Source organism: Antechinus flavipes, chromosome 4, assembly GCF_016432865.1.
Source record: "Antechinus flavipes isolate AdamAnt ecotype Samford, QLD, Australia chromosome 4, AdamAnt_v2, whole genome shotgun sequence".
Taxonomy (NCBI): Eukaryota; Metazoa; Chordata; class Mammalia; order Dasyuromorphia; family Dasyuridae; genus Antechinus; species Antechinus flavipes.
The window spans coordinates 161,218,292-161,230,532 of record NC_067401.1 but is presented as its reverse complement, the minus strand read 5'-3'; the positions used below and the strand labels follow the sequence as shown (position 1 = coordinate 161,230,532).

The 12,241-nt window shown below is 35.3% G+C and overlaps 1 protein-coding gene across 1 annotated transcript in view; it reads right to left on the bottom strand.

Moving 5' to 3' along the window:
- The window catches only part of PITPNC1 (phosphatidylinositol transfer protein cytoplasmic 1), a 361,819-nt gene that overhangs the window by 180,403 nt on the left and 169,175 nt on the right, over positions 1 to 12,241 (bottom strand). Inside the window, exons 3-4 of the mRNA XM_051995262.1 lie at positions 7,893 to 7,981; positions 4,658 to 4,665 (exon numbers count right to left, since the gene is read on the bottom strand). Of these exons, the coding sequence (XP_051851222.1) occupies positions 4,658 to 4,665; positions 7,893 to 7,981 (97 nt within the window). The remainder of the gene's footprint in view (positions 1 to 4,657; positions 4,666 to 7,892; positions 7,982 to 12,241) is intronic.

The window sequence follows — 12,241 nt, the reverse complement described above, 5'->3', positions numbered from 1 at the left end:
TATATAAGAACCAGAAAAGAATTGTGTCACGAATCTCAAATTCAATAAACATTTATTAAATGACTTTTCTGTGCCAGAAAGTATGTGCGAAATGCTGAGGATATAATTAATAAATAAGAAAGTCAGTCCCTTGCCTCAAAGAGTTTATGATCTAACTGGGAAAGGCAGTATGCAAAAGGAAGCATGAGTGGGGCTAAGGGTGTGGCCCAAAGTGGGATTAGAGAATTAGGGAGTAAACCAAGGGATTTATGGTCTCTCCAACTACTAGATGAGAAATCTCTTTCTAGTTGTCTCCAGCACTAGACACTATTGCATAGAAGACAAGGAGAAAAAAAAATTCTTTCTCCCCCTTCACAGTAGTGAGTCATCTGTAGTAGTTCAATGATATTACTCTATTCAAATTCAATCATTTATGTTCATTTTAAGGGTAAACTTAATAGAGATCATCTTGATTCATGAAATTGAAACCAAGTGGAGCAATAGATATAAAATTGAGTGAGCCCCCAAAGACCAGTTACTACCCCCCATAAAGGAAGACACTGGGAGGAGCTCAGTATTCTAACCTACAGCCCTCCAGTCAGAGGGGAGAAGAGACTGAGAGGAGATTGTCACTCGAGGCTTGAGTTAATAGCATGGAGATGAGATTAAAGTTGATGAGCTTAACTTGAGAGGGAGATCATGGAGTTGAAAGAGACAGAGCAGTAGATAGAAGAGACAGAGTAGAGATTATCCAGGATAAGGGGGGGGGGGGGTTAAAGAAAAATGAGGGCTGAGAAAAATCAGCATCATATCTGACAATCAAGATGTTATAGGTAATTGTAGGGTGGTTACAGTTGAATGATGAGGTGAAAACCAAACTACAAAAGATTGAGGAGTACTTGGAAAGAGGGAGTGGAGGCAACAAACAGACAACTTTTCTTTAAAAGTTTAGATGAACATGATAATTGTGGAAATATGTATAGAAGAACTGCACATGTTTATTCTGTTTTGATTACTTGCTATCTAGATGAGAGGGTAGGGGAAAGGAGAGAGAAAAAAATTTGGAATGCAAATTTTGCAAGGGTGAATGATAAAAACTACCATTGATAATATTTTGAAAAATAAAAAGCTATTATTATAAAAAAGAGTTTGGCTGAAATCATGAGGACAGGTGCATATTCCAAGACTGAGGGAAATGGTAGTTTTTATCAAGGGCACTTTAGTAATGCAGTGAATAGATCTCTGGGTCTAGAGTCAAGAAGACTTCACATCCAGCATCAGACACTTAAAAGCTATGACTGTGGGCAAGTCACTCATTCTGTTTTTTTTCCCTTTCTTTTGCTTGTTTATCATCTAGAGCATACTAGTTTTTCTCATCTGTAAAATGAACCGGAAAAGGAAAAGGCAAAACATGTCTACAAAGAGAAACCCAAATGGGGTAAAGAGTCAATTGAACAACAGCTTTTAGTGAAGGCATTTTTTTTTAAAGAATAGAATAGAATATTCTATTTAAGAAAAGAATGAAAAAATATTCTTTTTTTAAGAATAGACAAGCATATTTGAAGGCAGGAAATCAGAAACCAGTATGTAGTGATAAAAAAAGAGAGAATGAATGATGACATCAAGGGGCATTAAGAAGAGGGGCAGCTATGTGGCCCAATGGTTAGAGCATCAGCCCTGAAGTCAGGAGGACCTGAGTTCAAAATTGGCCTCAGACACTTAACTAGCTGTGTGACCCTGGGCAAATCACTTAACCCTGATGGCCTCCTCAGAAAAAGAAAAAAGAAAAAAGAAAAAAGAAAAAGAAAGAAAGAAAGAAAGAAAAGAAAAGAAAAGAATGAGCTTGTGGAGAATGGTCTCAATTTTCTTAGCAAAGTAAGAGTCAAGATGCTAAACCATCAGGGTTAAGAGGAAGGTATGGGAAACTACAGGAGAACAGATTCAGAATTGTATTTATTTTTATAATTTTAAATAGTATTTAATTTTTTCAAATACATGCAAAGATATTCGCCTTTGCAAAATCTTGCGTTTCATATTTTTTCTCCCTCTTTCTCCACTTCTCTCCTCCCCAAGATGATAGCAAACAATTCAATAGAAATCAAACATGTGCAGTTTTAAACATATTTCCATATGTGCAAGAAAAATCAGATCAAATGCGGAAAAAAAAAAAAACCAAACACTAGAAAGGGGAAAAAACCAACAAAAATGTGAAAATACTATATTTTGATCCATATTCAGTCTACAAATGGATTCAGATCCATTTCCTGAATGTGAATGGCATTTTCATCACAAGTCCATTGGAATTGCCTTGAATCACCTCATTGTTGAAAAGAGCTAAGTCCATCACAGCTGATCATCACATAATCTTGTAACTGTGAGGATATTCTCCAGCAGAATTGGGTTTTGTTGTGATCATTTTTTTTTTTTTTTTTTTTTTTTTGCTGAGGCAACTGGGGTTAAGGGACTTGCCCAGGGTCACACAGCCAGGAAATATTAAATGTCTCAGGTCAAATTTGAACTCACGTCTTCCTGACTTCAGGACTAGTTCTCTATCCACTGCACCACCTAGCTGCCCCAAATAGAATTGTTTTTAAAAGTGATGAATTATATAGGAACTCAGTGAAGAAGAATGAGTTGTCTCAGGGAGGTAGTAGATGGGAAAAATATTTCAGGGCTAGAGTTTAGCAAAGGATGAGGACAAAGAGATGAAGTATTTACAAGTAAATGTTAATATATAATTAGGTATGTTAACCATAGATAGAGATTGGGAATACAGGAAAACAAAGTCTGAGTGAGAGCAAGGACCTGAGAAAAACACTGAGTAATGGAAGAACTAGAGCTCCATGAGGAGGAGTGAGGCACAAGAAAAAAGGGAAATAATGATAGGAGGGCATGGCGCTATAATATTAGAGTGAAGCGTCAATATGAATAGTGAAAGGACAAGAGTTAGGGAGGAAAGGAAGACAGGAATCCAAAAATCTAAGTAATTGAAATGTAATTAAATTAGGCAGACAATATTGTTCTAAATTAAAGATTCTTAACATCTTAATTTGAACTTGTTTTAAAGATTTTTATAAACTTTATATAACTGTTTTTAAAAATTTTATAAATTTAAAAATACTTTAAAAAGGGACTTATAAACTTCACCAGATTGCCAAAGGGCAATCCAAAATACCAAAAAAAGCTAAGAATTCCTATTCTAAGTTAAGATCTAAGAAGAGTATGCTAAGGAGGACTTTGTGAAGACCTCCTAAAGGGAAGTGAAGTAAGTTAATCTTGTGTGAGAGTGTAGACCTCCAGAGGGTTAGTATTGTAAAGTATGGGAAATAAGTATAAAGGACCTTGAAATCTTTTTTCCAAAATAAATGGAAAGAGAGATTGGGAAAGGGCCCAAGATAGGCTGCTTGAGATTTGGAGGAGCCAAAGCAATCAGCACAGTAGGAAAGCATTAAAAGCAGGAACTGATGAGGACATAGCCATGAAAGGCTATAAACAGGCTCTGTGTCCAGAACAGAGGAGAGATCAGGAAATGTCTGTGGGAAGAAGGAAAGCTGTAGTGCCAAGTCAAAGTTTGGGTTGTTTTTAACAAGAGCAGCTTTGACCTGAAGTACACCTGGCCATGAAAGATCAGTTAATGAGGTAGTTTGGCCTAGGGGGCTTCTCAAGCCCTTTCCCAGTTTTAATTTTATGATTCTCTAAAGAGAAAATGACAAAGGGAGGAAACAATATGAAGATAGAAAAGTCAGAAAAACATCTCTTTTTGCACATTTTTTAAATGTTCCTGATCCTTTCAAGGGGCTAGACAAGTATAATTATGTCTCATTCTGACATGGGGTACTGAAAACTTACAGAATGAAATTTAAATGATTTGTCTCTACCCGCAGACAGAAAAACGGTCCAGTGCAAAACACTGCAGAAGTTCAGTCCAGAACTCTGATTCAAAACATTTTAGTGACATGCCCTTGCTATTTTAATAATAAATGATAATGATAATAATAGTCATGGCAATAATTTTTAAAAGCTAGCATTAACATAGCAGTTTATGCTTTGTAAAATGTATTACAGGAAATGTGAACTCATCTCAAGTGACTCTCACAATAATTCTGGGAGGTGAATACTATTATGACTCCCACCATTTTACAAATGAAAAAATTGAGGCACAGAAAGGTTAAATGAATTCTCTAGAGTCACACAGTGTTTGAGGCAGGGTTTGAATTAGTTTTTCCTCACACCAGGCACACTTATCTAGCCACTGAACCAACTTAGCTGTTCTCCTACCATTTCAGTACCTAGGCATTTAATAAAAAAAAATTACAGGTCCATGAAGTATAACCCCAGCTTCAGTTTCCAAGTAATAACCACATCTTTCCAAAAATTGCTTTTCCATTGAAGACAATTGACACAGATAAAATAGACATATCATTTCAAATTGCAACAATATGTTAAATGATTTTCTTAAGCAACTATAAAAGCACTTTAAATTAGCATCAATCCATCTGAACAAATGAGAACACTCAAGCTTTTACATGATATATAACTGAGTTATCGCCTAAGTTTAAACATTTTCTATTCTGAACTACTTTTCTATTTTTCATGGAACTTACAAGAACAGACACAAGAGACATTCTAATTACTTCACTGATCTTAGTCTGAGAAGTTGAAAATGATTAAAACTTACTGTGTATTCTGGTCCCAGTATTTCATTTTGGAGGAAAGAAGTGTGGGGGGGAAAAAAGAGAGATGACATGATGATAAATGTCATTACTTCCACTTAATACAAACTATATAAGCAATAAATATATCAATGCATTTTAATAACAAAAAAGATGTAAAGAACACCATCACCCTTCTAATCATGGGACCAGATCACCAAATTACTCTTGGAATACTTTTACATGCAAATTTCATAAGGGAAAGAACTGAACCTTCACCTTCTTCTTTCCTAAGATGGAAATTCCTTCCACCTATAATTTAAAGACTTAAAGAGTTTCCTAGGGCCCTGAGAGGTTAAATTACTTGCCCAAAGTCATAAAGATTAAGTGTTAGAAGTAGGACTAGAACTCATAATTTCCCAATTCTGAGCCACACTCTACCCTAAGTAGTCTCTCTCACTACTTATTTCTTACATAATTTCTGGGAGAATGCTGAGTTTATAACATGCATTCAAATTCTTCCGGAATGAATTTGTTAGTTCACCTGGAACAAGAAATTAAAATGTTCTGCATAATCAGCTTATAAGAGAAGTGTTTTTTTTTTTTTTTGTCATTATTGTTGTTTTTTTATGCTAGTGACCATTTTGAACTGCCTGGACAATTTATGTATTTGTGAAAGAAATTTATTCTATTGGAATTGGAATAGGTATGATGGTAGAATAGCAGAAAGGAAAGAACAATGGATTTTAAATCAGAAGCTGAGTTCAAACCATTGCTCTTCTTCTTGCTTACTAACTATAGGACCATATGCATGTTATTGCCTTTTTGGTATTCACTTTCCTCATCTGTAAAATGGAATGGTTGAGTTAGATAATTTCTAAGGCGTCTTTTAGGTCTAAATCCTATGATCCAAAGATGGGCTGATTGAATTTTGTTTTGTTTTTTCTTTCCTCTCCTTAATAACTGGTAAAGGCAAATGCTATTGAGAAATGATATCACATAAAAATTGGAAGGCAATAATAATACTAATAATAGAAGGTGACATTTATAGAGCACTTAAGAATTTATCAAGTTTTTTAGCTGTTATTTCATTTTATTTTCACAACTTTATTAGATACACACACACACACACACACACACACACACACACACTCATGCACCTATGCTTTCATAACAGGCAAGGGAAAGAGGAGTGTTTATGGGATTAAATAATCCAATGTCTAGACCAGTGGTCTCCAAACTATTTTCATCTTTTACCCCTATCAGCAAAAAGTGCTTTATCACACACTCCAGATTTTTAAATTTTTTTATGTAGTCTAAATCTGTAATGTTTTCATTGTATAAAATTAATAGTAAGCTCCTTTCACCTGTAATTTGTAAATTTAAACAATTTCTTGGGAGCACTAGAGCATAAATAACTTGCCCATATTAGAAACAGGACTAGAACACATCTTCCTGATTCCAAGGATAAGCCTCTACTCTAACTCCCTATATTTAATGAACTTTTCCCAGAAATTGTGGAAGAAATAAGCATAGAGAGAAGCAGCTTAGAGTAGAATCCATAAATTATATTAATGTGCTATTCTGCTAATATAAGACACAAGAAGGAAAAGTTTTATGAGATAAAAATGAAATAAATAATATTTTAAAATATTTTTAGTAATGATTCTTTTTAGTGAGGGCAATGTGATTAAGTGTGCTTCATTATTTTCATAAAATCGCTGTGCATGTACTGAAGGATGGGGGGACTTTTAAATAATAATTGTTTGTTAGTAACTAATGATTCAGTTAATTTGATCGATGTAGCTAGCCAGCTAAACAGATGGATTTCTTTTTTTAGCTACTTTTTTATTAGAAGACACATAACGTAACAATCTCTGTAATATAAAATATCTTCAGTCATATCAGCTAGAGCATAATAGCTTTAAAACACAAATTATTTTTATCTATGTGTAGATTTTATCATGCACAATGGAAAAATAAGGAAAAATGAACTGCCTTTGATTTCAACTGAGCAGAAAGTTTTCATCTAAATGATTCTGTTTTATAAGAGCTTGCTTAGTGAATAGGATTATACTTAAATTTCCTATTGTTTGGATACTTTAGTTGTGCTTTTATGTGAGTATATGAAACAGCAAAAAAGTTGTATGGATTCTAGAGTATAAGAAAAAAAACATTGGATAAAAAAGTTGGAAAAAAGTCAAATTTTGAAGGGTATTAAATGCTAAAGAGAAGTTTGTATTTAATATTTAAGTCAACAGGGAGACACGAATTTCTTGAGTACAGCTGATATGGGTAAGCTTGTTCTTCAGACAAATTGTTTTGTGTGGAAGAGAGTTTTAGGATAGATCTTAAGGAAACAAGTCTAAATAGGAAATGGTTGAAAGGGTCTAGGAGAGAAGTGATAAGTGCCTGAATTAGGATGGTGACAGTGAAAGTGAAGAGGGGGAAAAAGAAATATTGTATGGATAAAAATGAAAAATTTAGCAATGAACTGGATCTGTGATGGGGTGAGTAAAAGAGAGTATGGGATGACATTGAGGTTGTGAACTTGATTAACTAGAAGAATGGATACTCTGGATCAACATAGGGAAGTTCAGGTGATGGCTGAGTTTGGAAAGAAAAGTAACAACAAATTTGTGTCTGCTCATCCTGAGCAATTCATTCTGTACAATTCCAAAACAGTTACTCAGGAAGTTTAATGTCCCTTTTCCCTCTGAGGGGGACCTGATATAGTCATGAGGTACAGGAGGTAATTCAGAGGAAGCAGGGAAAGCATTTGGGGAGAGAGAGAGAGTGCAAATATACTTTCCCAAAGGCATTTGTGCAGTTTCAGCTATGAGTGCACTTGTTATGATTAGGTCATAAATTAGGTAGAGAAGGGAAGTTGAGGGTTTAGAAATTGTACAAAAGTGGTGGCAGAGGTAAGAGTGGAGGAATGTTGGGCAGAAAATAATAGGGATGCTTTCTAGCTGTGTGATCCTGGGCAAGTCACTTAACTTCAGTTGCCTCACAAACCACACACCCCAAAAAAAACAAAAGAAAAAAGAAAAAAAGGATGGGTATGGTGGTGCTCAAGACAAACCCCTACAATTAGTTCTTGAGAAGAGGGTAGGATAGACCCATCTTCTCACCCTCTAATTTATTAAAACATATTGTTCCCACAACTTCTAACTTGGAGACTACTGGCCTAGACAATCATTTTCAACACATCCTTATATTCATTGCCTGCAGGTGTTTATAGATTGGTTGAAAACTTACCTGTAATTGTGTAAGGGTAATAGTTCCAAGCCTTCTCTGTTACATAAAATATCTTGGGAACAACAGCTCTAGCCCAGCTAGGCAATTTGCTGCAAGGAAGAAAAGAAAATAAATTAGAAATTACGTGCAGTCATAAAAAACAATTCCTAGAGGAAATGGGAACATTTTGTCAAATACACACACACACACACACACACACACACACACTATACTCATTTGCCTATGGTCTTTTTTACTATAGAAAAATGATTGATCATTTCATACACACAGTTGCAGTTTCTTAATATGTACAAAAGGAACCCAAATTGGTCATGAATTAGGAGAAAAAAAAAAAAGAAAGGTCTTCTTGAACTCATTTGATAAGAAAAATGATGATAATGTCATGTCAATTAGATAGTGTTAAAGAAGGCCATCTTGTAGAAATAAGGTGACTCTTGCCATAGGCCCCTTGCCTAGGGTTTAAGACTCTATAACCTTATGTGGTGTTGAGTGGAAAAGCACAGATAAATAGAAACACAGATTTCAAAAGCCAGACATTGTCCTTTTAATTCCTCTGAGTATTGAGTGGAGAATAGCAACAAGAGAGTTTGTGAGAAAGGCTACAATAAATATGGGGCCTGATTCAAGGGCAACTTCATGAGGCAACTATTTTCAGAAATTCTAAAAAAACATTGATCCCAAAATCTTTTGTAAACTTAAAATTTTAAACAATTTTTTTCTCTTCTACTCCTTATCACTGCTTAATTCCTTTCTTTGACCTGATTTACATTTCAGGCAAATTGGATTATTAGCTGTTCTACAATCTTTTCTTTAAATTATTGTAAATTTTATTTTTATTTTCAGTTCCAAATTCTCTCTCTCCTTCCACCCCTTCCCTTACCCATTAAGAAACTAAGAAATAGAATATCCATTATACACATGAAGTTATAGAAACATTCTTCATGGATGAATTCAGAGAGACCTGGAGAGACTTCCATGAACTGATGCTAAGTGAAATGAGCAGAACCAGGAGATCATCACACATGGCAACAACAAGATTATATGATGATCAATTCTAACAGATATGGCTCTCTTTAATAATGAGATGATTCAAACCAGTTCCAATTGTTCAATGATGAAGAGAACCATCTACACTCAGAGAGAGGACAGTGGGAACTGAATGTGGTTCACAACATAGCATTCTCACTCTTTTTGTTGTTGTTTGCTTGCATTTTATTTTGCTTCACTTTTTTTTTTTACTGATTTGATTTGATTTTTCTTGTGCAGCAAGATAATTGTATAAATTTGTGTGCATATAGTGTTTAACATGTTTAACATATATTGGACTACTTACCATCTCGGGGGGAGTGGGAGAAGGGGGGGGGGGGAATTGGAACATAAAGTTTTGCAAGGGCTATTGTTGAAGAATTGTCCAAGCACATGTTTTGAAAAAAAAAAACAAAACCCAGAAACAAAAACATTCTGCATTAAGTATGGCTGTCCTACAGTTTCATTGTGTTTTGTTTCACCACCATGGATTCCTGCAGGTTGTCTCCAAGGCCTGAAATATAATAACTTTGACTTAGTTTCACTTATTAAATTTTTTGCTTTCTTCAAGTATTCTGCAATACTTCCTACTTCCTTCTGGATATTTTCTGTCCAAATTTCTCCTTTGTCCCAAACACTTCACCTTGTATTACACTTGTCTCTTCAGAGGAATGATAAAGATTACTTCATTTTAATTTTTTAAAGCATAATACCAATAAATGCTTCATGGAATTAAAATTAAAAGTCATATCTTCTCTGTAACTCTATGGAATTGAAGTTCTTGGAAGGCAGAGACTGTCACCATTTCTTCATTTTTATATTATCAGTACTTTGCCTACAATAGGTACTTCATTGAATGCTTATGAATTACACACACCCAGACCCTGAGAAATAACTCCAACCTACTTTTCTTTCCCTTTCAATACTGAATGTTGAATCAAGGGAGAAGTCTCTTCTTTTTTAATTTCCCATTTTGCTATTTTCTCATTCTAACACCTGGAACCAACCGGTATATTAAATGTCTAATATTTGAAACCTGGAAAGATATTATAGTCTAATTCCTGAGAACTGTTATGCTGGGAGCAAAGCAGGAAGCAGTTTTGAGTTTCAAGTAGACATAACCAACAAAGGGATTTTTAAAAACAACAACACAAAGCACAACAACTTTTCCTGGATTTGGAATTCAAATGAAACCAGAACTCAGTAAACACAGAGTGCCCCTGGATTGAGATCCATTCAAATTCCCTGCTTTTCATAATGGCTGAAGGCTTTCAGGCCTTATTTTGTTTCAGACAATACTCAGACCCTATATAAATGTCTAGGATCATTATCAGGATTAAAATAAATTGAAGTTTTCAAACAGGAGAGAGCTTCAGACCAATGCAATTGCTCTCAGGTGGGATGTGAGAATACCAAACTGAAGTAGTTTTATAATTCGCCTAGCAATTCTTCTTGCTGATCTAATACAGATTTTCACACTCCTATAAAAACCATCTCAGCAGTAACTGTCCATTTACCTTACACTCATACTGCTCAAATGGGCAGGTCTGCCTCCTGGAAGAGGGTTTATAGCTTCTAATAATGATTGACTCCATAAATCATTGAGTTTTGCGTAGAATGGGAGTTGGAGCTCATGACTGAGAAAATAAAATCGAGCTTCCAGGCGAGATGAGACCACGACCAAAACCAAACATGAATTTACTCTTGGCTGTTCCCACCCCACACAGTTTTGCAACACTGGACTATTTCGGAAGCCATGGATTCTACTCACTGGCAAGTAGTGTTCTCATGGGTTTAATTTACTGAAACAGGGTTGGACAACTGCCCACCCAATACAGACCAGGCAGAGCTCCAGGATTCCAGGGAACCACACGATTTATAGAGTATTAAATCACTGTTGTTCACTTCCCTTCTGGAAAAGTGTCAAGTCTATTTAATTCAACAAGTATTTATTAAACGCCTACTGTGTACCAAAACAAAACAGTCTATGTATTCAAAGTGCTTACATTTCCATTGGGAGGGGAAAGTAGGAATCAGAGAAGTTAGAGATTCACCAGGCAAAAGAGAACATGCTGCATATGGAGTCAGTTTATGCAAAGATAGAAGATAGAAGGTCACCATTCTGGAGAGCAATTTGGAACTGTGCCCAAAGAGCTATAAAATCATATATACCTTTGACCCAGCAATATCTCAAATCAGGTCTATCCACCAAAATGATTTTTAAAAATAAAAAGGAAAAGGACCTATATATACAAAAATATTTAAAATAAATCTTTCTGTGGTGTTAAAGAATTGGAAATTGAATCAAACAGGGAATGAAAGAATAAGATGCAGTATATGATTGTGACAGAAAATTATCCTGCCATAAACTATTGTATTATAAAAAATAATAAATAGGATACTTTCAGAAAAACCTGGAAAGATTTACATGAACTGATACTAAGTGAAATTAGCAGAACTAAAAGATTACTGTATAGGATAACAACATGTTGTATAATGATCAACTGTCAATTACTCAACTATTCTCGGCAATCTAATATCCATGACAATTCCAAAGGACTTATGATAAAAAATGTTATGTGCCTTCAGAAAAAGAATTGATGGAATCTGAATCCAGATCACAGCAATTTTGCTGTCTTTATTTTTCTTGAGTTTTTTGGTCTGTTTTCTTTTACAACATGAATAAAAGGTAAAAATGTTTTACATAACTGCATATGTATAATCTATATCAAATTGTTTGCCATCTCAAAGAGGAGGAAGTACAAGGAAGGAAGGAAAAAAAATATGGAAATCAAAAAAACTTTTTCTAAATGCTAAAAAATGTTTTTACATGTAATTGGAAAAAATAAAATTTCTAAGATACCTATACTAAATAAATAAATGAATAAGTAACCACCTGGATACTTCAGAAGGAGGAAGAGGAGGAGGAATTCATATATAGGGAATAACCATATTTGCATAAAGAAGCACGAATAGGTTGATCTGGAAGAACAAGAAGGCATAAGCTATTGATAATTGAAAGGAAGGAAGGGAGGGAGGGAGGAAGGGAGGGAGGAAGGGAGGGAGGGAGGAAGGGAGGGAAGAAAAGAGGAAGGGAGGAAAGGAGGGAGGAAGGAGGGAAACAGAGAAGAAGGGAGGGAGGAAGGAAAGGAGGAAGGGAGGGAGGGAGGAAGGAAGGAGGGAGGAAAGGAGGAAGGAAAGGAGGGAGGGAGGAAGGGAGGAAGGGAGGAAGGAAGGAGGGAGGAAGGAAGGAGGAAGGGAGGAGGGAGGGAGGAAGGAAGGAGGGAGGAAGGAAGGAGGAAAGGAGGGAGGGAGGAGGAAGG